The sequence below is a fragment of the Trifolium pratense genome, linkage group LG2 (genome assembly GCF_020283565.1).
Source record: "Trifolium pratense cultivar HEN17-A07 linkage group LG2, ARS_RC_1.1, whole genome shotgun sequence".
Taxonomy (NCBI): domain Eukaryota; kingdom Viridiplantae; phylum Streptophyta; class Magnoliopsida; order Fabales; family Fabaceae; genus Trifolium; species Trifolium pratense.
In genome coordinates, this window is record NC_060060.1 from 42,108,979 (window position 1) to 42,136,244 (window position 27,266).

Here is a 27,266-nt window from a genome sequence, read left to right on the forward strand (position 1 = left end):
AGCTAGGAAATATAGCTTCTTGTAAACGTGAGTCTGAAGCTAGAATTGATTTGCTTTAGTAAAAGCCAAACACCTCAATTTATAGTCAAATCACGTTTGACCCATCTAGAATTGCTTTTGATGAGTACAAACGTGGATCCAAACAGGTACTAAGCTTCCAGATAAGCAAGCAGCCCTTGAAAAGATATATACATCAGGAGAGTTTGGATTAGGAATTTGATAGAGAGAACAAGGTGTTGAAATTGCATGGAAAAAGTTCGATGATGGTGTTGAAACTAGTGTTTACTTTTGGGAGGATGATGATGAAAACAACTGTGGATTTTATAAAATTAGTATTCGTTATAATGTTATTATGACTAGTCCACCATAAACCACTTGATGAAGTGGTCTATATTAGAATTTGGGTTTCATTTCTCAAAATGAATAAATGATATAATTTTTCTCTTATAAAAAATTCTCTATGTGGCTCTCTCTCTCTCACACACACACACTTTTTTCTCTTTATATTAAGACTCTCTTGTGCAAGGTTATGCATCTTGTCGTTGCTATATTGTTTTCTTTGTCTAAGATCTTATTTATAGGAGAGAGCACTGCATGCGACATGCCAGATTACAATTTTTTCCAAAACAAGACTACAATAAGATATTCTAAGTCATAATAACTCCTAATACTATTGCATTTACAACCCCAAAGGATCTCACAACTTATAAGAGATCAACGTCATAGTAATATAAACATTCAGTAAAGAATTATAATGATAATAATATTAATGAACATAACCTGATCAAAGAATAGATGAACCCTCTATACAGAGATATTAAATATAAAGAACAAATTCTGATTTACAGGGCTATGTGTGTGTGTGTCTATATATATCAATCAATGTTGATATATATAAATAGCAGGTGTACCCTATCCACATTTTTAAGAATATGATGCAGCTAGCAGTGCCGCTCCAATGCCTGATCCATCTTCGGTGACATTTAGAGTTACATGCTTAGCAATATCTTCCCCCAATATTTCGTTCAAAGCTTCATGCAAGTACTCCCTAAATAATGTATAGCTCGAGTATAATCCTCCTTCAATTGCCACAACTGTTCTTTTCATTTTTATATCACTCCTGCTCCGCCCGCCTGTAATGCCACCACTCCCGTCACGACCAATCTTCTTCAAGATGCCAACAATACCAGCAGCTGCTAATCGAGCAGCCCTACGAGTCACCACATCACACACCTTCACCACAGTTTTTCTTGCCTTCAATGGAAGATCTAGAATCTAAGACAGGCAAATACAAGATAAATGGCTTTTAGAGTTGCAGACAGAACACTCAATTAGGGACAAAAAAAATATGGTGGCCAACTATTTTACCTCAAAGGTGTCATTGAGAATTTTTGCTACTTCTATCAAGTCAGGTGAATCATCCTCATGCATGGCAGCCATCAAAGGAGTCCTGAAATGACATCAGGAAAGAGTTTCAGATCTAATTCAAGCCAGAGATTTGGAAAACCTCAATTGAGCATTGAACATCGTAAATATCAAAAGAAATATATCTTCTCAGCCTATGCCTATTGTTCTCATTGAGGACATTTTATCAAGCATACGTAGAAAGCAAGCATAGCAGCCAGAAAGAAAATGGAAGAGTGCATCATATAAAATTCAAATCCATACACTGATCATATGCTAATGAATCCCTCCACACCAACCTAACCTATAGTGAAGTCACTTCGGTTAAGCAACGAATCATTTCCCCCCACATGCTCCAAAGAAAAAAATAGTTTAAAAAGAAATCGTATTTACCACCAAGAGGATAAGAAAACAAAAAGAATTGATCCAGTATGTTTCATGCACTAAAATTGGACATGAATAATCAATTAAATTGAAGTGATAACAGAAATAATATAATACAAGAACAGAAATATTCAAATGTCAAATAAACACCACGGTAGGTTGTCAAATCACCAAACAAAGATATATACACATCAATATTGAATAATAAAGTAATAGTTAAAAAAAAAATAAACGAATAATTTCAAGAGTAGAATTTGCCTCTAGCAAATGCTTTGTAAAACCCAAGGTAAAACCGCCTATAACAGAACTACAATCGGTTTGATCCTTCCCTGGACACCGACACAAGAGATACTTTGTCCTATCAGATTGCCTTTTTATTGAATAACAAACACATCTGGCCTTAGTATTTAAGTATTTTTCCTCGACATAGGACATACCTCAGTACGAATGGCGTTGAAAGCTTGGAAGAAATAGGTCCAAACATTTCTGACTCTAGTGACATCCTGAGAATGACTCTCCTCACTATGTCACCGAGATACATTCCTGATATCATTTTCTCAAAACCCTGCACCCAAATCACCAAAGTTTTAGTCATGACAAATGACTAATCAAGCAACAGAAGTCATTAGCAGCACAGAACCTAACCTGATCGTTTGGATTAGGGCTTTCAGCATCTAATTCAATGTCATACACTGTTCTTGGTAAGTGAGACGACCAAAAGTTTCCCCATTCCATATTGACAACCTAAAAAACAAAAGGATTGCAATAAGTTCATAATTAGAACCTAAAAATAAAATATAAAAACTGAAAAGAAGAGAGAACAATACCATGCGTCCTGATGTTGTAAGAAGACCTTGACACTTGATAATAGCATCAATTCGTTCCAAATAGCATGCATTAGTACCAGTACCGATTACTATTGCAGCAACAGTGTCTGGATCATGATAGTGTCCAACAGCTAATGTTCCAACAGTATCATTGACCTGTTTAAAGTGAAGAGGAAAACATATTTTAAGTAACATAATAAAACAAATAGGATTCATCTTAGACGACAACACCCATTTTCCTCCACACCAAATTAGAATATAAAAAAATAATAACTTAGGGGTGTAAATGGATATCCATGGGGACGGATAGTATGATATTTGTGCCCGCTCCATATCCGTGTGGGTATTCTCTAATCGGGTAATCCACAGATATTGAGGCGCGTGCGGATATTTATAGATATCCATGGATGACTTTTTTTTTAATAAAACCGATTATTGAAAAGAAAAAATAGCTTCTTTTAAAGACATAAAAAATATTAACACATAATATTCATATATTTTGCTAAATATGATTTTTATCGAATATGAAAAGTTGCTTCAACAGAAGAATATGAAAAGTTGAGCCTCAAGATTAAAAAAGAATATGAAAAGTTTTCTTAGAAATCACAAGATACCTTAATCCCAGTTGTGTAAATATAAGGCAAGCATTACTTTCAGAGAGAAGAATTGGGTAAAATAGAAAAACATATAATACACTTAGACAAAAGAAAATAATTCCTTACCAAGGCAGCTACATGCACATCCAGGCCTTTTCGTGCAAATGCTTCCTGCAAACACGCCGCAACATCTTTTCCTACCTGACAACAAATAGCTTTTGTTTGTTGATATTTACATCACTATACGGAAAAATCAAGTGCAACTTGAATGGGATATACATATTTGTTTCGTAACTATTTAAGGAGGATAAAAGAAAAAGCCAATTTTAAAGATCAATTAGGAAGATCAAATGACTAACCATATCTACAATGGAAAACCCTTTTGTCCACTTGATCAAAATGCCCGAGGAAACAGACATTTGTTTGACAGGAAAGGAGAATGTAAAGCCAAGTTCCCTTCTGTCTTGTGAAGTGTTGGAACCATCACCTTCATTAGCAATGAATTCCTTTAACGATGAAGCGATGAAATCAAAGAGATCCTGCAAGCATAAAACTCAATTTAACCTTAATATGAAAACGACATAATCATAATCATAACAAATGAATACCAGAGAGCACCAAAGTTTTAAAGTTTTGATCATGTCACCTCGCTTGTGCTAGTCATTAGATGCGGGGGAATGGGTTGTCGCTCTACTTCATGCTCCAAGACAGGAGATGGTTGACCACTTAAAAGAACACGCGTGACCCTAAAATTTGTGCCCCCAAGATGCAGGGCATAATATGGTCCTTTCTCTGTCCTGATAAAAAAAACAAACAAACCAATTAACAAAAGGACTCTGAAATCAAAATAGATTTCATCGTGTTTACGATGTTGATAACATGCGTAAGCATCATCATTGCTTGCCAAAGAAAATGAATTTGGTAACTGCAATGTGTGCTCAACTGCTCATAGTAGCATATCCGGATCCAGCAGGCGAATCTTCTTGGCCGGTGGATCTAGTAACGCTCAAAGTAGATACAAACAAAATTGTACAGCTAGAACAAACAACACTTGGCGCATCCATTGGTGTGTGCCACAAAGCGCTAAATGCCAACCCATAGACTCAACTGACAGAGTGACACATGGACTCTCCCAATACCAATCCAAAAACACAATCTATCAACCATTCTTACAGCTTCCAAAGTAAGCTTATTATTAACACAAAGCATACATCATCCTTGCAAAGTACAACTAGCCAACAGGCGCATCTATTGGCGTGTGCCATAGAGCGTTAAATGCCAACACAGTCAATAGCTGTCATAGACTCAAAAGACAGCTGACACATAGTCTCTCCCAAATCCCAACACCAATCCAAACATAATCTATCAACTTTCAAATTAGCTTAATTATTGACACAAACCATGCTTCACTTTCACAAAGTTAACTATCCAGCAGCCATTTATTGAATTTCCAAAGAACATTTTACATTCATAAAAATGTCGACTCTCATAGTTCAAAACCAGATACTGTAGATATAAACATAAATCAATGAACAATTGCACACAGATATGAAAAAACAACATCAAACAGACAATAACATCAAGTAATCCGACAAAACAAACAGCTGTGCATAGAAATTGCAAAATTTTACAACCGCGTGAAAAACAAAAACAGAGGAAATTGAAAAGAAAAGAAGAAAAAAAAAACCATGAAATGACACTGTTGAAACAAAGATAAAAAACCAAGAAACAAATCAACAAAATAGTCAGCATTTTGAAAGCAACAGCTTAATAGTAAATAAAATCACATCATCATCATAATTCATAAACTTATTCAATAGCACAGTTAAGAACACACGAAAAATGAAAGAAAGAAAAATGAGATTACCCATTAGGAAGATTATCAACATAGGTAAGAAGCATTTTGAGCTTAGAACCACCTTCAGATGCTAAACCAGCGTGCATCTCCACCGCCATAGCATCAACAACTTGTCTCAACCTTCCAACACTCGTATCACAACCATCTTCAAGCTCTTTCAACACATTAGCTACTTTCTTCCACTTTCTTCTACTCTTCACTCTTCTTCCAACAATCACCGCCGCCACCGCACACGCCGCCACCGCCACCGTTACCGTCACTCCCACAACCACTCTTCCCATCTTCACCGATCGATCAAACTACATCCGTACGACGCCGTTTACCAACTCTCCACCGAGTGTTAAAACGTCGGCGTTTTAACATGCACGCGAGAAATTAGCTCTTTGTAAAATAGGTTTGATTTTAGTTTAAAATGATTGAACTCCGGCGAAATAGGAAGTTGCCGTTGCCGTTGCCGTCGCCGGCGATTTGATTTTCCGGCGAAAGTGAACTGAAAAGTGAGAGAGAGTGAAAGAGAGAGAAAGAGAGAGGGGCGGCTTAGAAATGAAGAGAAGTGTTGGAAGAAGAACCGGTATAGTAAGTTTTTATAAGAGATATGTAAAGACAGATTTACCCTTGAACATTTCCGATATTACGGATTTGTCATAGTATCTCTCTCCGCAATCTTTTTACCGTTTATGACAGATTTTGAGGTTAATCACAACTTTGACTTGTGCTTTCTTTCACTTCATTCTCTTTCTACATTTTTTCAACAACAATATTAATATCACATGCAAAATGTTAGTAGTACTATAGTCTAGTATAGTATATAGTTTTTATTTATTTTTAGATTTTATTGTCATTCGTATCACGGTTTGAATATTTTTAAAAGTGATACCAATTCTGTGAATATATTTACTACTGTATTAAGAATAAGAATGATGCGACTTTGATAAGGTGAGAACATCAACAGTAATATAAAGCAAATTAAAGAAAAAAGACAAAATTTCTTTGTGGTCATTATACCGTTTTTAATATCAAATTGTCGTCATACGAGCTTAACTCGGTTAATAGAAACATTACATTATATATGCAGAAATAGAAAATATGGGAGTTGCATTTTCACCACCAAATATAGGAGTATTTTTTATGATTAAAAGTCTAACTTGATATTTTGAAATTTATAAAATTTATACACATCGCATAATGTGGACCAACAACTTACATTATATTACGATGATTTTCATTTTATCTAGACTAGATTGGATTTCGTGTTGTCAAAGTTGAATTTTCGAACATTGTCGACTTTAACATTTTTTTGGAAAATGATAATAAGGGCTTTCATGACACTTTTTAACCATTTCATTTAAATAAATTATTTATTTAAAAGGTTAAATATTTCAATTCTCAAGACATTGACTTCACCTATTTTCATTTAAAAACTTATTTAAGATATTAAAGAGTGTTCAGTGACACTTGTTAACAAGACTCGTATTTTTTTACTAAAAATTTGTTTATATATTAAATGAAATTATTTTGGTATACATAATTAAACTTCTTTGACAAAAAATATAATTAAAAATTCAGAATTAATTAATATTCTATAAGAAGATAATCTCTATTTTGTTAAAAATATTTTAATATTGTTTTATATATAGTTTTTTAATTAGTTATATTATGTCCTTCCAATCAAACAAATAAGTACATATTTTTTAAAAAAACTTATAGGTTCATTGAACTTAGTATCTTATTCTAATTATTAATACTAGCTTATGTTATGTTAAGTTTGTTAATAAAAGATTTTTGTTGCTAAAAAAATATGTGCTTTTTGTTATGGTGTGTTTGTTAATTTTTTTTTATTATTTCTACTAAAAAAAATAAGGGTATTGTTGGTATTATGAAAAGTCCACACAAAAATTCATGTATCCTCTTTATATATAGTATAGTATAGATATGGAAAGTTTAAGAAAAATAGATTTGTTTTTTATTTTAAGAAAAAAGTACATATTTTTTTAAAAAACTTATAGGTTCATTGAACTAAGTATCTTATTCTGATTATCTATATATGGAAAGTTTAAGAAAAATAGATTTTTTTATTTTAAGAAAAAAGTACATATTTTTTTAAAAAAACTTATAGGTTCATTGAACTTATAGTATCTTATTCTAATTATTTATATATGGAAAGTTTAAGAAAAATAGATTTTTTTTTATTTTAAGAAAAAAGTACATATTTTTAAAAAAACTTATAGGTTCATTGAACTTAGTATCTTATTCTAATTATTTATATGGAAAGTTTAAGACAAATAGATTTTTATATTTTAAGATAAATAAGTATATTAATTGATCATATTACTTAATATGATTATTTAGTTTTTTAGTAAAAAAATTATTATTCATTTTAAAAATTAATTGAATAATCATTTCCATGAGAAGATAATCTATATTTTATTAAAATTATTTTAATATTGTTTTTCCCAATCAAACACTTGAGCACATTTCCTTTTTAAATGGATTAATTGGACTCAATAACAATAGTTAGTATCTTATTCTAATTAATTACATGGAGAGTTTATAAAAATGTATATTTTTATTTAAAAAATAACTATTTAAATTTATCATATCATTTAATATTATTATAGTTTTTTAGCAAAAAAAATTGATTATTTATTTTTAAAACCGTTTCCATAAGAAGATACAAAACTTAATTGAATAACCGTTTCCATAAGAAGATAATCTATATTTTATTATAATTATGTTAATATTATGTTTTTGGTTTATTTTTAAAAAATATTTTAATATTTCTTTATATATAATTTTAATTAGTTATATTACGTCCTTCCTAACCAAACACTTAAGTACATTTTATTTTTAAAATGGGTTCATTGGTAGGGGTGTGTCTAATCTATAACGATGCAACGGTTTTGGGTCGGGTCAACTTTATTTTGCATAATTTTGTTGATAAAAATGACCGTCTAAATAATAATCTGACATCGGGTCGGTATGAGTATGGTTGACTTTCAAGTTATACCCAATTCATCCTATTATCCATATACTTATATTAACTATTTTGTTTGTAACAAATTGATCATTTAATTCATAAAATGCTGGCATAAGTACCTGTTTTTTCCATCCAACTATGTTAAAAAGTGTTTAGGTGTCCGTTTAATGCTTAGGTAACATGTCCAAAAACTGTTCATTATAGCATACAATATATTCTTATAATTTTATAAACACGCGAATATAAAAATTCATTCAAATATGTGAGAGAAAACATGAATCGACTTAAAAATAAAGATTCAAAAATTGTGACAAAAAATATTTGAAATTAAAACTTATTTGGAATTAACTTATAATTTTATTTATATGAATTATAAATGAAATTTGAGATGTTTATATGAACACAAAAATTATTTAACAAGAAAATGTCGAATACGAGTACATTTTAATCAATCTTATAACAGCTCATCTCATGAACACTTTCACAATTAGGGATGGTGTGCATTGTGTAACATTTGTACGTAATCATGTATATATGGTTTGTCCTACGTGTTTTGATCTCTTTATCGTGGGGTCAAATGTTTTTCACAAGATGTTTCCTTTGTAGTACTAATTATGTATAATAGTGCATATATACTAGGATTAATCTTGAAAAGGTACTAGCATGGGCAAGGTATATATGGCACATGAGATGCTATATTTGTGCTCTAATTGATGATATGCACCTCAAAATGTTTGGGATATAATTTTATTAAAATATAATGCGAAAAAAGTTTGCATCAATGTACAACAAAGTTTAAACACATATAGTTGGCATCGATTTATATTATTTGTTTTCTTCTACCCACCCTTCTAATATTTTCATGACATATTTACATAGGTGTACATGTGGTTGTTGGAGAATAAATAAAGCCAGTTAGAATTAGCATACTTTGTAACATATCTCTCACTTGTTAGTATTTTTCACATGTCTTCGTAACAAGCCATTAGCAATTTAACATTGGCATATTAGCACATTGCTATCACAAATCCACGCACATTGATCAAGAAAAGAGTCTTGATTCAATGTACAAAGTATAAACAAAGGAAAAGGGCAAGACCGTAATCTTACAATAATTCGTGGGTAATAATAGCATGGCTCTTTGTCTCAGCATCCTGGTCCCCACTCTGTCACTCGTGTACTGCTTTCAACTCCCATGCTACAATAATAAAATTTAATAAAACAATAATTTAGTAATTTATTATGTTTTTAAAATTATCGTCTAATTCATCATAGAGAAAAAGACCTAATAATACAGAGTTCAATCGTAAGATAAATAATTTTTTTTTTATCAAATATTAAATTCAATTTTTTTAAATATGATTCGGCTTAAAGAAATTCATTAACTAATTGTATTCTTAATATTTTAACTAGTAATAGTATTCGTAAAAAAAGACACTAATAATATATATATATATATATATATATATATATATATATATATATATATATATATATATATATATATATATATATATATGTTTATAATTCTCTATTTCTTAGAGTAAAGGAGTCATAGTAATTCATAGTTCAACCGCGAGGTAAGTAAAATCTGATCAAAAAATTGTTCTACCCGGCAACCGAAGCCGGATAGTAATAGTGATATTTTAGAGACGATGCATTTTGTTTGGTTGTTTTGTTTTTGGGAAAGGAAAAGAAAAAGGAACGTGCAGAAACGGCGACGGTAGCTGCGTATTGGCGTCCGTACTACAATGCCAGCTGGGATCCGCTAATTCCAGCTGTACTCAGAGATCCACAACTAAAGCTTAACTGACACCTGCATTCATTCATTCAAACTTCAAACTCAAAATTAAATTAACTCACTCACTCACACCATCACCTTTCCTTTTCATTCCACATATCTTCATTTTTTATCATCACTACTATTTTGCTATTCTTCAAAACTATGATCATTGTGTTCATATAAAGTATGTTGATAAATAATAACAGATAATTAATAAGTTCATTTATTAATTTATTGTGAATAGTTAACAAGTTACTTCATAGATTATAATGCATAAATTGGTTGATTTAATTTGCAATATTCAATAAAATTAGTAGTTGAATTGAAAGATAAACATTAAATGATATATGTTTAATTAATATTTTTAAAAACTAATTAATATACCATGTGTTATAAAAATATAATCATTTTTAGCATTTTAAAGAAGTCATAGTATCGAATGCCAGAGGAGATGGAACCCCTTTTTTTAGTATGAAATTCTATAATTGATAGATCATACATAAAAAATTTCAACGAAGTTGATAGTTCTCTTCAACATCGATTATAATTTATAATTGAAGTTATGTATAAATTTACAATTAATCTATTTTTTTTCACCACCAGTATATGGTTACCGGACCGTTTAATATGAGTTTGAGATCAGCTTTGACATCAAGTGGTTTCAGCTCCCTCCTGATCGCAGTTGCGGGGATCGAACCGTACTTCTTCTTACAAAATTAAACGTCAATTATCACTAAACTAACTATCGATCGATAACAAACTTTTTCTTACGTAAAATACCGGAGAGAGTAATAGACTCCTAGTAGTATATAATAGTCATAAATAAAATGCAATCAATGGGTTGATTGATGAAGTCACGAGAGTTTTGAAGTAGTAGGAGTAGATGAACAGTGATTGTAGAAGGAGGAGTCGGTAAAAGGAATGATCGTGACCGTACACCATGTTTGTTTATGTCTATGATACAAATGAAGAAAGTAGTTGACTTGAATACTAAGATTTTGCCGTTAATAAATTGCACATCGTTATTGTTAAGATTTAGTAGAATTAGTAGCATCTATCTTAGTTTTTTCAAATAAAAAACACGTGCTCTGTGTGTGTAGTGTACCCTACACCAAAAAGCAAAAAACGATTGGACCTTGTTCTTCTATATCATATATACGACCCATCTATATGAAAATGACAACAAACTACAGCCTATAGTAGTAATTACACAGTATTAATCAAGTGGTACTATTGATAAAATGAATTAATTTAAATCAATATATTGAACGGAAGTGGTTAATAAGTTTCCTATCGATCGAAAGAATTCAACTTGGATTCTTGATTGAAATAATTTTTTATCAGACTTTATCTATCTTGCGATCAAACTCTAGATTACCGGAATCTTATTTCTTTGAGAGCTAGATGATTAATACAAAATTAAAAAAATCCAGTTGTAAGAATGCAAAACTTAGAATTGAATGTTTTGGTGACAAATGTAACATATTTTATTTGTTAGGAACTAAAAATAACAAATAAAATAAAAATGGTTGAGGATGAAAACATGTGATATATCATTGTTGAGAATAATATCTAAATATTTTTTTGAAGATTTTAGATTTAAATATATTTTGGATTTATATTTAAAATAAAATAATATTAGAATTTATGATTTATACAGTATTTTGGTTTAGAATTTTAAGGATTTGTTTAGAATTTATAGGATTAGTTTGTTATTTAAAATATATGAATAATATATGAGAAAGGAAAAACAAGTACACGAAAGTATTTTTTATAAACACATAAATATATCCCACACAATTCCACAATACCAAAAACACAAAATACCATATCAATTATAAGGGAGAAAATCAAAATTTATTAATTTTATAGAGATAAAAATATCTTTTTTTTTTTGAAGTATTTAATTTTGTAAAATTATTTTTTCTTAAAAACAATTTTACAATTTATACATGCAAGATAGTTTTTTTTTTTTGAACAAGCAAAAATGTACATGCAAGATAGTTACACATAAATGAATGTCAATTAGACAACAAGTTGCGACACTAACCTTTTTGAATGACAAAACCAATCTTCTTAAACACTAAATCGAGTGACTTAAAAGATACAATATTATTATGCATAATTTTTTGAATTCTTTTTAGAAGATTCACAACTTTTGATGCTAGAAGTCAAAAATATTAAACGCAAATAATATAAAAGTATGTTGATTGTCAAAACACTTTATTGTATTTTAACATAATTAACTCTTTATTTAATTTAATGATATTACTGAGGCCAACAAACCAAGTGACAAAATGACATTACTAAATATTGCAAAATTGGGAAGAAAAAAAATAGTGGGAGACTACAAAATTATAAAGGGGATAAATGTGAGGTGATTGCTAAAAAGTATAAGAAGGTAACTAAAAGTCTAAAACTATGCGTGCAATTTATGAAGTTAGGGTCAGTCAAATGTACGATTAAATATTCATTATGTAAGGACTAAGTACAAATATGGCTATTGTTGAGAAAGCAATTCAATTCCAGCAATATTTGGCTCAGCAAGCAACTTCTGGCCAGGCGAAAATGTGTTTGACAGTTTCTCTATTGTTTACAGTTTTGACAGTTATGATTTGTTAGGTGTTGTAATTGTCATTATGTAGTTGTAACTGTTTTGTTTTAATTGGTTAGACACAAACCACTTATGTTAGTTGGTAACCAAGTAATCTATACAATATGTATCTCTATAAATTGTATCCATATGATCAATAAAATCAATGTTCATTGATGAAATTATTATCTCCCTATCTCACTCTCTTCCACTCTAACAACTATACTTGTTACATCAATATTTAATTTTCACCCTTATCTGATAAACAACACTCGGTATAGTTGATCATATGAACATTGATCAACTATATGACACAATAAAAACAAAAATAAAAGAAAGCACGACAACAAAGACTAAATACAAAGGAAAAAAGTTTCGGCCGCATCGCTCTTGAGAAGTTCAAGGATGCCTTCCGGAGGAGAAACGTGAATTGAGAGACCGACGTCTGAAGAACATCCTTGATCTTCTCAAACGTTTTTCGAAGTTTCCTAAAAAAATGGAAAAACGTTTTCCGAAGTTTTCTGCGTGAAAAGAGAAATTTAGGGGTGGAAAGAGAAGTAATATTTGTTGGGTCATGCTAAACAGTGCCCCCGGGGCACTTGTTAAGCATACCTAAAAAGGAAATAAAAAATAAAATTTATATTGAAAAGACAACTTTTTGTACTTTTGAGGCATTGAATGCACGCATTTCGAGATAGAATTTCTATTTTAAGATGCTTAACCAGTGCCCCGGGGACACTGTTTAGCATTTTCCATATTTGTTTAAGAGAATTTAAAAGATTTGGGCTTTTTGAGCTATTGGCCCATGAAGCCCTTACGTGGTTGGACTGTCTTTGAAAATTTCCATGCTAAATTAAAATTACTATTACACTCCCTTTCAAGATTGAACTTGAACCAATGCAAATGAAAGAACAAGCTCAATTAAACACTTCATTTTTTTTTGTTAATAATATTGTAACTTGTACGTTTACATCAAAGATTATCATACTAGTAAGACCTCTCCATTATCTACAATGTTAAATAATTACTTGACCAGTTTCACCTACAAAATAACAAAACTACACATTCAACATGGTAAATTGAAAACCGTTGTTTATCATATATGTTTCTCCAAATTTTAATCCCAAACATCAAACAATGACTAATTCCTAGTAATCATATAAGTAGTTGTGAAGACTTGAGACCTTAGAATGTGCTCTCCAATTTTAAATAGATTCCTGATAGTGGACGGTGAAATTTATGTTCCTCTAATTAATTAGTTCTTAAGCCGGATATCAAGATTTCAACAAAAACATAACTCATTGTCGAACATTGGATCGAAAATGCAAAATAACATCCGGTTGAGGATTTCCGGTTCGTTAGTATGTCTTACGATACCCTGATCTTGTGGCTGAGTACTATTTGCAGATTTCTAACACTTATGGTTCTCAAATTGCAGATTTCTAATACTGGTGGTGCGAGCTTTTTTGTTATGCTTGAGAATATTCCTACTAAATGGTGGATGTGAGTTTTGTTCAAGAACATCTCCCATGCTAAATTGATACCTTTCATTGGTTACAATTACTATATATGTGGGATTTTACTTCTTCTATGTCATTAATCATGTTGAATAAATAGCCAAGAATTAGACATGCAAATAATAAATTTGTGAGGTATTTGCTTCAAATCATTAAGCAAATGATGTACAAATTCCAACAAAATTAATTTTCTTATGTGGGATCAGGGATGGGCCTTTCAGTCATATACTTTTAATAAGGCCCGTCGCGTTAATGGGCCAATGATATATCAATCTCATAAGAAAATAATGACAATAGATGGTTGCTTTTTGCCCCTCCCGAATTGCTCACACACTAAATAACACACTACTGGAAGATATCTTTCGGTAAAATTTGCATTATCAGGAGATATCTTCTGATAAATGGAGAGGATGTGGGAGAGATCTTGATCAATTTAGGAGGGAGAAGAGCAACCATCATGACAATATGTGCGTATAATCGGTCAATATGTGGAAAGAATTAATTGGTAATGCCAATTGATTGGTGATGAGCTTCTCCAAAGTTAGTTTATTGGAAGAACATGTTTTTTTTTTTTTGACAAAGGAAGAACATGTTTTTAAAAATATATAAAGTGTAATATAAATGTTATATGATCGATTTCCGTAAAAAAAAAAAATGTTATACGATCACTTAACGTGTTATTCTTTTAAACTTTTTAAATTGTCAAATACATATTAAAATATAGAATTAGGCCCTGTTTGGATTAGCTTATTTTTGAGCTTATGCAAACAACTTATGCAATTTTTAAGTATTATTATAAGTTTGTCAAGGTAGTTTATGATAAAATAGTTTATAAAAATACAATTTTCACTAGTGTGAACTTATAAAATAGCATAAAACCTAATTTATATTGCATAAGCTGTTTGCATAAGCTCAAAAATAAGCTAATCCAAACTGGGTCCTTCAAAACTCCACTCTCGAAACACACCCTAGATTTGGGTGTTGGAAGAAAGAAGAGGGGAAGACTTATTTTTCAGACTTCTATTATCCCTTGAAGACTTTTTTTTTTTTGAAGAATCCCTTGAACACTTGTAATGTGTTTTTTTTTTCTTTCCTTTATGGCTTGTGCCATCTTGTACATAAATAGAGATTTAATATATTTGTTTGGCTTATTAAAATAATTAAGGACACTATTAATTTTTTAAAAAAAGAATTAAGTTCAACTGAAGTACATGATCATTTATCATGTTGTTCTTCTAACTTTTTAAATATCAAATATGGAAAATGTTTGGGGCACTCTCTATAGACTATATGGGTGTATACACTTTGAGATAAGGATAAAAAGAGAGTAATGTAATGTATACAATAAGTTGGTATAGCCAAATTTAAGAGAGAAACCTTCAAATATTCCATCGATCAAAAGCTATAGCGAAATTGTAAGCTATAGCGAAACCTTCAAATAGCACCATTAACAAAAATGATATTTTATATGATCTAACAGAAATAAAATGATTTTTTTTTTTTTTGATAAAGCCGTAAATATTGAAAAAAATAGTGGAAATGTGAAATATGTCTCGTGGAAATTATTGTTGGCTAAGAAACAAAATTCTCCATATTTATTTTATGAATAGAGTGTTGATCTTTTGCATTGTATAGGTTGATATTGTTCCTAGTAAGAAGTTGTTTGTTCAACAAAAAATATTATTTCAATGACAAGAATTGTTGGTAATGATATATTTTATGTACAACACTCTTTCAATGGTAGTGTTGAAGTAAATAAAGTTCTCATAAAAATAAAATAAAAAATAAAGTTCTGAGAAGAAAATGACACTTCCTTGGTCCTTTTCTTTCTTTTCATTAATTGTGATGCATGGGGTCATATACACATGTGTCTGCCCCCTTTTTTGGGGTTCACTATATATTGAGGTTTATATGCTTCAAATTTGAAGGTTATTTTATATACTAAATACGTCAACAAAAATAAAACAAGACAAATTAAAAGCTCAAGACCAAAACAAACAATTGTGATGGACATGAACTTGGATCAAACTGGATTCAATAACAAGTTGGAAAATAGCAAACATAAGCCCTAGAGTTTGTTTACAATAATCACTAAAATAAATTTGATGTTGACATTCAATACTCCCTTGATTCTATTTAAAAGAGACAATTACTTTTTTTTTTGTTCTTTAATTTAAGAAACATAGTATTATTTTTAAATGCATTAACCATAGAATTTTCTTTGTTCTTTAATTTATGTAATTAATTATTAATTTATTTAAATAAAATTTAAATATTTTTAAATAATCTGAAAAATTATATAAAAAAATATGGAAAAAATGTAATTGAAAAAAAAATCAATAAAAATCGGTTTATAATTATAAATTAATTTTAAATTGATTCTGAATTGACTTAGAAAAATTAATTAGTTTTTACAAAAGTGAATTTTACGAACTAAACCAAATCATTAATTAATATGGTTCAGTTCATTTCATAATAAAATATGAACACCCCTATTTTTTTTTTTGTGGTATTTAGGTTGAATTTGGATTCTAGCAATTTGATTTTTTTTTTTTTTTTACATTTTCATGCATTTAACAAAAAAAAAAAAAATTAGAGAGAGAAAAAAAATTCTGAATGAGTATGACATAGTATGTTGTAAAGATAAAAGTACAAGTACAAATACAAGATTCTTTTGACTTTAAAGAATCCAAAACTAAATTCAGTTATAAAAGAAGAAGAGTTTGGATTCTAAACACAAATTTCATTAGGCTTTTCATGTACTTTGTTTTTACTTAATTAGAATTGGCTTTTTGCATTGTCAAACAGTCAGAGTTTTTCCTTTTTATGGCAATATGTTCTTGCTCTTGCATATGCATACCCTCCCTCCCTCCCCTCTCAATACCCCTGAGGTTAGGGGGCACACACACAAAGAGCATCAACTTTGCAGACCTTTTTCCACAACTTTTTCTGTACCATTAATTTACATCTAACTTGTTTAAGATTTTATACTATTTTCATTACTAGTGAGATATAATTATATTAGGTTTTACTATTCAATTAATTAATCACTACTTCCACTTCTTTATTGTGGTCAAATGATCATGTTAAAGTTTCATCTATTTTTAAGTTGTTGAGACATTTTTTCGTTAAACCTAATTTCCTTCAGATACAACTGCAATATATATTAATCTTTTCGAGGTACTAAATTCATTTAAGTTAATATTTTTTAATAAATATTTTTTATATGTTAATTAAAAATTGAACTTTGAACTAAATAGTCGTTGAAACAATTAAATACGAACATATAGTTAATTTATTTATGAGATTATTGCGATTATAATTGACATAAATAATCCTTTAAAAAAAATAATTGACATAAATAATGTGACCCTCTAAATGACTGTTTTGAGCATGACAAGAAATAATTGAATATAACTAGGTTAAGGTGAAGACAATCCATATGCAAAATAACTTATCCATTGGCTTATATATGTGTGAGTAAACTGTTACAAAACAGATTTAAATAAAAAACCATTTAAACATTTTTCAAATAACTTTTTCACTGTTTTCTAACTTCATGTATTTCTGTGTTTAATTTTTTACTTTTTTTTTTTGTTTTTGTAAGAGATAGAATATGTGATATGATAAAAGTAATCTGCACATAGTACATAAGCAGGAAAAAATAATAATAATCTGTACACAAATGGCAGAAGATTTATTATAGGGCAATGATATCAAAGGCTTTCACATTTATTCAGGCCCTATTTTAAAGTCTTACATGGTCACACTAAATAATTATTGATAACCAACCGGTTGAACTGAATTTTAATTAAGTATTGATTGTTTAAGAGAATTATTGATATTAGCTAAAATAATTTTTAATCAAACTTTAGTTTCAAACATAACTAAAAAGACTGTTCATTCATATACTTCACATGTGGGCTTAACCTAACCTATATTAAAATACTAACATTAATTTTATTTTTTTTACTATACTGATTTACAGGGAAAAAATAAAATCATGAGTGGGCGTGACTTTTTTAGAAGTGGGAAATTTTTTTACTTTTTTTTTTACAGTACCTAAAAAGGAAACAATAATAATTCAATAGTCCATCAACCACTAAAATAAAAGTAAAACTCAACCCCATCAAAGGGTGCAGTGCCTTTTACAAAGGCTGCAATAAAAAACAAATGAGGTAATGCGTAGGACTGTGTAGTACCATAATTTAAGTGCATGCCAAGACAAAATAAGCTCTACAATCCATAAGAAAAAAATATTAAAAAACAATGACTTCCCTTAATTGCGAAAGTACGAGTTGGTCTGAGTGAAACTGAACTGAAAAGTTTCCAGGTTCGAACTTTATAGGTCAAGGTCAAACGAAATGCGGTCGAGTAGAGATTTTACTAAAAGTCGGCCAAATTTCCTGATAGAAATTAGTTATCTTGAAAAGTTTTTAGATTTGAACTTTATAGGTCAAGGTCAAAAGAAAGACGGTCGAGTAGAGATTTTACTGAAAGTCAGCTAAATTTCTTGATAGAAATTAGTTATCAACAAAGTTGGTTGAATTGAAAAGTTTTTAGATTCGAACTTTATAGGTCAAGGTCAAAAGAAACGCAGTTGAGTAGAGATTTTACTGAGTCAAATTTCCTGATAGAAATTAATCATCGACAACGCTGGTAGATATTTCGCACCGATAATAGTTGAAAACAAAAACTAAAAGTTGATAGGGAAAGGAGTGTGATGGCACAGTACAAATTGTTCGTATACTGTCACAACCATGTGAGATAGCAGGTGAACCCCCCCTTCAAACAACCCCACATGTGGACCTTACCACTCACCACCAATATCCGACATATCTATTTCCTACTATTGTTAGTTTGTTACCACTTTTATAACCTATGTTTTTATTTATGTATAATTTTGTAACATTTTATTTTAAGGTAACACAACATAACATTATCAACAAACTTAGGAACATTGCATAGTCACATTATCAATCTATTGATTCTATTCTAAGACAAATATTTCCCATTTAGACACATTTTTTTTGTTGCATTCGCGCAATTTTGCACGAGATATTAGCTAATTAAACATAAGCATGAGAAAATAGCTACTTAAGATGGTCTATATTACATAAAAGTAAAACAACAATGTTTTTGTTCTGTCTTAGTTTGGTGAAACACATGATAATGAAGATGATGATGATGATTGTAAAATGAAAATGGAAAAGGAAGAACAGAAAACTAGTCTTATACTATTATATAAACTAATATGTCTATCCATGTATGCAATATGTATTGCTTGGTTGCTGTTAGTAGTATGTATTTTGATTGATGATTGATGATAATGTTGACCTTGTTTTGATAGTACTTCTCTAGGATCTAGTCTCTTGATCTAGGTGTATTCAGCTATACATCTAGAAGATTCTTTTCTTCTTCTTCTATATGCTTCTATAAATCTGCAATTCTGCATACAAATACAAACCAACAACAAAAAAACAATTATTACTATTTAATTAAAGAGGTACATTTATTTTTATGTAAAGGAAAAAAAGAGTAAAAAATGGATATGAAAAATATTACCCTAATTAATATGATCCCCCTGCGCGCTTCTTCTATTTTTATTACCTACAATTCAAAATCATAGATGTGCATAAGTCTAAGAAATAAACGTACATATGCGCGCTCACACGCACGTGCGTGCACGAGCACGTGTAACTTGTCATAAGAATTCTATCCAAGGGAGGCTGCAATCAGCATTGAGCAGTACCTTGATATTAGAATATTAAAGGGAGGCCATGTTATCACCCGAAGCAGTTGTCGATTCAAACTTCTGAGATGAGCTAGTTGAAACTGCAGTACTCTCATTGAGCTCTTCCTGTGGAGAGAAATCAGACTGATAATCTCCGGCGGCTTTTGTTGGTGAAGCAAACAGACTGTCAGGAAGGGTTTGCTCCACATTTCTGCGTAGTCGAGAAACGAATAATACAAACATCAAAATACCGATATGTTTGGAACGTAAATACAATCTGCAACAAAGTCACGCCACATACCTAGTGCCAAGATCTACGGCCTCAGACTTTGCAATACCCTCAGACTTTGCAATACCCTTTGCATTCTCATTCTCAGAAGCAGCAGCAGCAGCATCAATACAAGATGGATCAGCTTCTTTCTGCTGCTCAGTTGCAGCACCTAACGAACCAGCAGAAGTGAGGCTGCCACCATAGCCTAAAATGGAAAGCGTATCAACAATGTAAACTGCTTGTAACCATGTTCGTTAGAATTATGCATTAGGGTTCTGTAAATTAACTAACCTGTAATGTCCCCTTGAATGTCATCAGAAGAAAGACCTGCATGGTTAACATGGCTATGAAGTTGATGCGGAAAAGCCAAAGGAGCCCCAACAGAGAAACTGCGCTGGTGGTGGTAAATCGGATTATTCTTGAAATCTGGAAGCTGCAGACTCTTCAGCCTCATTTGTTGGAATTCAAGGACTTGCTGCAACTCAGCCTGCTCCTCCATTTTTCTTCTCAATAAGATATCATGCGGATTGTTCAACATTCTTGCTCCTGCATAAAATAGGTTTAGTGAGAACAAAACTGAAGCAACGTGAGACGAGACTCCATTGTAAGTATTTGCTCCTGCATATAACTTTTCTTGGGAAGTCTGAGTTGAATAAAGAAGCAAAGGTGAGAAATTTGATTACCGGGATGGAAATCAAAATGTTCTTTAGAGTCAAATCCGGAGGGACTTAAACATGGTGAAAAATCTCCCCTCTCTAATTGCTGTTGTTGATGTTGTCTCCTGTATACATCGGTCACAATGTTATTAGTTCAGGAACAGAAGATATAAACCGAACTAAAAACAAGATGCACACTTACTTGTCAGGAACTTTTCCCTTCTCCTTGTAGGGTTTCACAAGCACGCGTGAATCACATATAAAATGAGGATTCCCTTTCGATAATATCATTCTCACTGTCTCAGGAAAGACAAAGGTAACAAAACCGAACATACGCTTTTGCTGGTAAGGAATTCTCACATCTTGGACAGGTCCATATTTGCTTCAAAACAACAAAAGCAGCTAGTCAATGAATGAAATCTTTCAATTTTGGATTTGAGTGCATGCTAGCAAAAACACGTGAAGATGCATGCAATAAAAACGTATACAAACAAACACTATGGTGTTATGAGTAAATATCGAGATCTAGGACAATATAGATCGAACCAGAGATCACGATTGCAATAGAATGATATATCACCGTCTCTAACATGTTACCTTCTGAGGGTCACAATTCCTAGGGTTCACAAACACGCTTGCATCCATCCTTTTATTCATGAAATCATAATAAAGCAATAGTATGACCGCCGTAGGATAACGACAACAAACTTTTATATCGACGTCATGTTATTTTGTAACGAACTTCTCTACGTGTCTTTCAAAACAATCATGATGCTTTAAAATCTTACCAATTATGAGATATATCTCTCATACATTGAAACTGAAACACGGACTACCAATCATAGTTCTTTTAGTTAGAAATAGATTGTCGTTTAGGTGAATTTTCACATATCAAAATTCATTGGCAACTGAAAAGAATCCTAAACTATGTTAAATGGGATGTGCATCTGCGGTGTCGTGGATATTTAAGTAGACGCATCCAAATAAGATAAACAATGCATATCAAATCAGCATCGATAACGACAAATGATGGGTTTAAACTATAAATTCCATTATCTTCGAAGCTTCTTAACGACAAATGATGACTTTAAACTGTGAATTTCATGGGAGACATACATCATTCTCTTGCAAAGTTTATTGGCTGATACAAAAAGAACATTACACATAAACGACTTCGAAGTAAAACTCGTAATTTAATGCAGTAACATCACAACCAGTGACTACTGAGTTTAAATTGCGTATTGATGAAGGGCCAGCGTAAAACCCTTAACTACCAAGCAAACTCAAATTAATCAAGTATGATAAAAGACACATTACTTAAGTTAGGAGTCAGGATCAACATCAGGAGCAATCAAAAATCCATCTTCCCTAGGGCTTCCAAGAAGCATCACACCAAGGAGCACTTATGGTGTGCACAGTGAAAATCGTGGAAAATTACCGCAATTTTTCACTTTAAAGCATGGAACCTGGAATAATTAATGGCAATATTTGAGAACTTATTGAAATAATTTCTCCATTCATGTCTGCGCTAATAACCTAGATATATGATAATGTGATATACCATCACACTTCTTCACCTGCACAGCATCAGTGAGTCGAAAAAAGCATTAGTGGGTCATTTACAGCGTGTTTTACCTAAAGTACTCCGAAACATCTTCATCTTTGAATGTGCTTTCAGCAGGAAAGGTTAAATAAATCTGTCGCGAAGCGGAGTTTGGCTTATCACCAGCAACCATAGCAAGAAACTCGTTCCTTTCGGGCCTGCCGCGTCCACTAATGTTGTAATATTCTTCACCCATCATAAACGCTGCTGCAGCCGCAGCTCTGAAATGCAACATAGCAATACATAATATTAGAAGAAAATATCACTTCACAACTACAAAAAAAAAAAAGTAAAAGAAAGTAAACAAACTCAAAAATAAACCTTTGGTTATCATTGTGCTGCTGCATCAGAAAGTCAATGTACTTGTCGTACGAAGACGGCGATGTTCCACCAGCAGCAAGTTGTGATGCAGCAACCAATCTTTGATGCTGAGCAGCCTTAAACCTCATGAACTCTTCATGCTGTTCCAATCCCTCAAACTTAGAGGGTGAACCAACAATAGCAGCAGAATTAGCATCAATTGAATCACCATGAACAAACTTGCAATTAGAACCATTTTTACAAAACCCTCTAGCAAAGTAAAGACATGGTTTAAAACCAAATCCTAGTCCACTTTCTTCAACACCAAAACTAGCATCATTTGCAGAATAACTCCTCCTGTGAATATTATGAGTATCACCATTGTTACCAGAGATCCAATTCTGACCACCAAGACTCATTTCAAGACGCGGATCGACCACATCGTCGCCGTTAGACCCCTCATTAAGAAAAGGAAAATACTCATTCAACTGTTGCTCATCAACAAAATCACAATCACCATTATTAACCCTTGGTGAGAAAGAACTAGAACCAACACCAACACCAACACCACCACCTTGGATATTCTCAAAAGAGAGTAAAGGGTTAAACTTTGGACTAATTGGATTCTTTTGAAAAGAGGGTGGTGGCCAAACATTGGAAGAAGGTGAAGGAGGGTTCCTATTGAAGTCAAAACCATTAGTACCACCTCTAGGAGAAGATTTTGAAAATGGGTTTGTAGAAGAAGAAACAATTCTACCAATTGGGTTAAGAGGAGAAGGAGATGAAGGGGTAGAAAGTGTCATACCCAAATGGGTTTTGACCCTAATAGCAAGATTATGAATAACATGGTCAGGACAACATGCTAAACGTACTAATTCATATTCTTCAAGATTCATCAGAAGATAACCCATGATTTTTGAAGCATTTTCAGGGTCAAAGTTTTTGACTTTAGCAAGAACTACATTTGTTGCTTCACAAGAACCCATTTCAGAAATCTTAAAGAAAAATCAAATTTTGAAGTTACTTTTGAAACTAAAAGAGTAAAGGGTATCAAGAAATGGTAGTGACGGCGATGATGGTGGAGTTATTTGTTACAACAACATACCTTACCAGTAGCCGTAGGTTTTGGTCTCTATGCTATGCATATGCTCTCTCAACAACACTTCACTCTCTCTCTCTCTCTCACTCTCTCTCTCTCTGTGTTTTCTCTCTCTGTAATCTCTCTCTCTATCTTAGGAGCGTCAGAGAAGTAGATTTCTCAGATCCACTACAAAGAATGGATAATCGTCAACAACAACAACAACAACATCAACAAAAACAACATAAGTAACAGCAAGACACAATCTTCTATGTGGTTTTTTTCTTATATAATATAAATATAAATATATATATAATCATATGAGAAACGAAATTATAATAACACTCATTGGATTAATTATTATTAGTATAAGTATTTTTTGTTAATTGTTTAAGGAAAAAAAAAGTTGATGAAAATATTTATGGAATGATTATGAAAAGTTGAAATGTTTTTAAAGCTATTAAAGGTAAAACCTTTTTTAGGCATATTCACATTAATTGAAATAATAATAATAATAATAATAATAATATATTATATTAACTAGTAAGTGAGAAGAAAAATTGCTGTCACACATGAATATATTTTAACTTTATGCAACAAAAAGCACTGTGTGTTGCTATATGACAATTGATTGGTTTATCATCCAGCAGTGATTTTAGATAAAAACAAACCTTTACCGACCCAAAATACTTAAAATGTTTGCACATTATGCACCTGAAATACTCTCATCATAACTCAAATTTTTGTATGTTTCTTATTTTTTCTTTGGAAAGGATTGAGAGTTGAGATCCTCTCCATTTCTTATGTTTTTCATTTTTTTCATTACCAAAGTTTTTAAATATTTTGGGGTGTATAAATGACATTTGGACCCACTTGATGTCACATTTTTGCATTTATATTCCCAAAACTATATAATAATGGAGGAAATGGAAAGAATTGGAAATGGAGAGGATCCTAACCGGTTATACTTATACTTATGGCTCACGATAGTCACTTTATGTTTCTATTTTTTATTTTTTATGTCCATTTAATTTATATCTATATTTACTTTATTTTATAAAAGGAAATATAAGATGGGATGGAATCAAAATATGTTGCGATATGAGCGTATAAATTTGACACCCTCGTTGAGTTATGAGCGACGTGATTTGTTTATTTCTTTATAAAACTTAAACATTTTAAAAGTAGTTTGCATATAATTAATAGAAATATCAAAATTGTTAGTATCGGATGCCATGATCGGAATTCAAATCCTGATCTTCCATTTTGTGTGAACGAGTTTTCAATGATTTTGTCATTTTATCTACCAATAAAAAAATAATATCTTTCTACCAAAAAAAAATAAAAAATAATATCAACAATGTCGTTAATCACGAAATTACGATCTAATTCAATTGGCACTATCGTCGATACTCTCATGTTGCCAAGCCAAATAATAGTCTCTCTTAATCTCTCTTCTTTTCTCGTTTTTATAAAATCTCTTTAGTACATATGGCATTTTTCTTAATAGAATCATCTATCATTCCGTAAAAAAAAAAAATCATCTATCAATGCTTATATAATAATTGCTTGCATTTAAAACAGAAATGTTAATTTCATTAAAGAAATAAGTCAATGACAACATCTTAATTTAACACCATTACATGATCTTGCATACATTGATGTAATTTATCACACATCAATGTTGAAGGTAATAATCTTGAGGATACATATACATGTAAAAGATCACATAATAAGGGTGATGACTTCATTGATGTAATTTTTTGAGCATAGAGCTTTTCTTAATTAATATGTCAACTGGGGTTTTGTTAATTATTCAGACTACACAAGGGTGCATGTAATTGTTATAGAGTAATTTTGTCGGTATCTGCTTAAGACGTAGAATTCATGAATGCGATGATTTTGGAGTTGTATGTTCGTTAGTGGTGGTTAGACTTCCTTGATAACAAAAAAAAAAGGACACACACGCGCGAACTTGTATCATTGTCTCATCATTTGTCGTTTGTACGTTCATGCATGCGATGATTTTGGAGTTATACGTTTGTTAGCGGTGGTTAGACTTCCTTGATAAAAAAAAAAGACACGTACGAACTTGTATCATTGTCTGATTTTCAAATATAATTGATACGCGCGAACTTGTATCATTCTCTATTTCCATTTTTTTTTATAGGATCGAACTAGAGACTTCCATCTTGATAGTATCTTCGTATACTTTTTCACCCTATGGTCTATATAATAACCCGTGAAAAATATAGTTGCAAATCTGATAAAATACAAGTTTAAGATCAAAATCCAAAATCAATAATAACAAGAAAAATCATATGTAAATAACAACTTAAGAATTAAATACGATAAACAAAGAAAAGTATTATGGACTTATTTAAAAGAGAAATGTTTTTGTGACATTTGTTTATTTTGATTGGGATTGGAGTAAATAATAAAACAATAAAATTCATGTAATTTAAATTTTCAAGTTCATTGGAATTAATTGATTAATTTTTATAAAAGGGATACAACAAGAAGTAAAAAGAAAAAGAAAAAACAATGGGAAAAATAGCTTAGCAACGAAATTGGAGTAAAGTGATTAACTTGAAAAATGATACATTGTATAATTGTAGTTCAGTTGGTTGTTACTTGTTACAGAGGATATCATTAGAGAGATTAACTATCCAATTTTAGTGAATAGTCAAGACTATTTTAGTGCATTATAATATAAATCTTCTGATGTCAAATGCTCTAAATTTTCATTTTTGTAATTGCGAATAAAGTTTAAAACGTATTTTTCGAACTTTTAGTTTAATATCATATTTAAGTATTTAACGGCAAAAAAAAGTTCGAAGTGAAATTCTCTGGATTTACATTTTTGCCCTTGCGAATAAAGTTTGAAATGTATTTTCCGAAGTTTAAATATCATTTTTACTGACAAAAACAAATTCGAAAAATACATTCCAAACTTTATTCGTAAGGGCAAAAATGTAAGTTCAGGCAAAAATGTAACTTCAAAGCTTTTCCATAAAAATTGTGGCATTATTTGCTTTAACACAAGGCTGAACAATGAGGAAAGAAACTCATTGTTGAGGGAATCAGGGTGTTATGGTATTGTCCCATTGCTAAATTTAGAACCTAATTGAGCTTTTTCATCAACAGTTTGCTAAATTTAGAACCTAATTTAACTTTTTCATCTTTGGTTGAGCAAACCTGTTTTCACTTTACGAAATTCACTAAACAAAGATATCTAGCAAAAAGTAAACTTTCTAATTCTAAAAACATTATACTTTGTACCTAAAATATAAGTTAAACAACAATATACAACATTGTCAAAAAATAAAAATAAAAAACAGCGGATATGCTGAATATTTTCTCTCGAATTCAAATTCGCCTCACAAATGGTGAGTGAGTTTTAGATAGTGTTTACTATTTGTCTACAGACAAAAAATAAATAACCATAAAATTATACTCAAATTGATTTTAATTTAAAGTTAAAATTCGTAACTTTTGATTGATAATTGATCTTAACACCCAAATTTATTGTTTAACTGACTTTTGCATGAACATATTTAAACATAAATGATAAATTACTTTATCTTATTGTCAAAAAATAAATTACTTTATCTGTAACTCGCTTTTTGATAAAATTAATTCACTCAAAAGCAATTATTATCTCCTCAAATCAAACAAATATCTG

At 30.9% G+C, this 27,266-nt stretch overlaps 2 protein-coding genes across 3 annotated transcripts; both read right to left on the reverse strand.

The window, feature by feature from the left end:
* Nucleotides 1-726: 726 nt before the first annotated feature.
* On the reverse strand, nt 727-5,630 carry LOC123908065 (hexokinase-3-like). The gene is made up of 9 exons (XM_045958572.1): nt 5,079-5,630; nt 3,858-4,008; nt 3,571-3,750; nt 3,338-3,412; nt 2,616-2,771; nt 2,434-2,532; nt 2,226-2,353; nt 1,369-1,450; nt 727-1,275 (listed from the first exon to the last, which is right to left on the reverse strand). The coding sequence occupies exons 1-9, from the start codon at nt 5,348-5,350 to the stop codon at nt 925-927; spliced, it is 1,494 nt and encodes a 497-aa protein (XP_045814528.1). The 5' UTR covers nt 5,351-5,630; the 3' UTR covers nt 727-924.
* Nucleotides 5,631-19,029: 13,399 nt separating this feature from the next.
* LOC123908066 (zinc finger CCCH domain-containing protein 55-like) lies at nt 19,030-23,891 on the reverse strand. Of its 2 annotated transcripts, XR_006809551.1 has the most exons (9): nt 22,525-23,891; nt 22,236-22,424; nt 20,803-20,982; nt 20,628-20,725; nt 20,236-20,490; nt 19,975-20,149; nt 19,692-19,884; nt 19,505-19,549; nt 19,030-19,388 (listed from the first exon to the last, which is right to left on the reverse strand). XR_006809551.1 is itself a non-coding variant. In XM_045958573.1 (7 exons), exons 1-7 carry the CDS (start codon nt 23,487-23,489, stop codon nt 19,707-19,709), a joined length of 2,040 nt encoding a protein of 679 aa, XP_045814529.1. In that variant the 5' UTR covers nt 23,490-23,859; the 3' UTR covers nt 19,689-19,706. The 2 variants fall into 2 exon arrangements, 1 of the variants encoding a protein (XP_045814529.1); XM_045958573.1 differs by lacking the exons at nt 19,030-19,388; nt 19,505-19,549 and having other exon boundaries at nt 19,689-19,884; nt 22,525-23,859.
* Nucleotides 23,892-27,266: the final 3,375 nt, after the last annotated feature.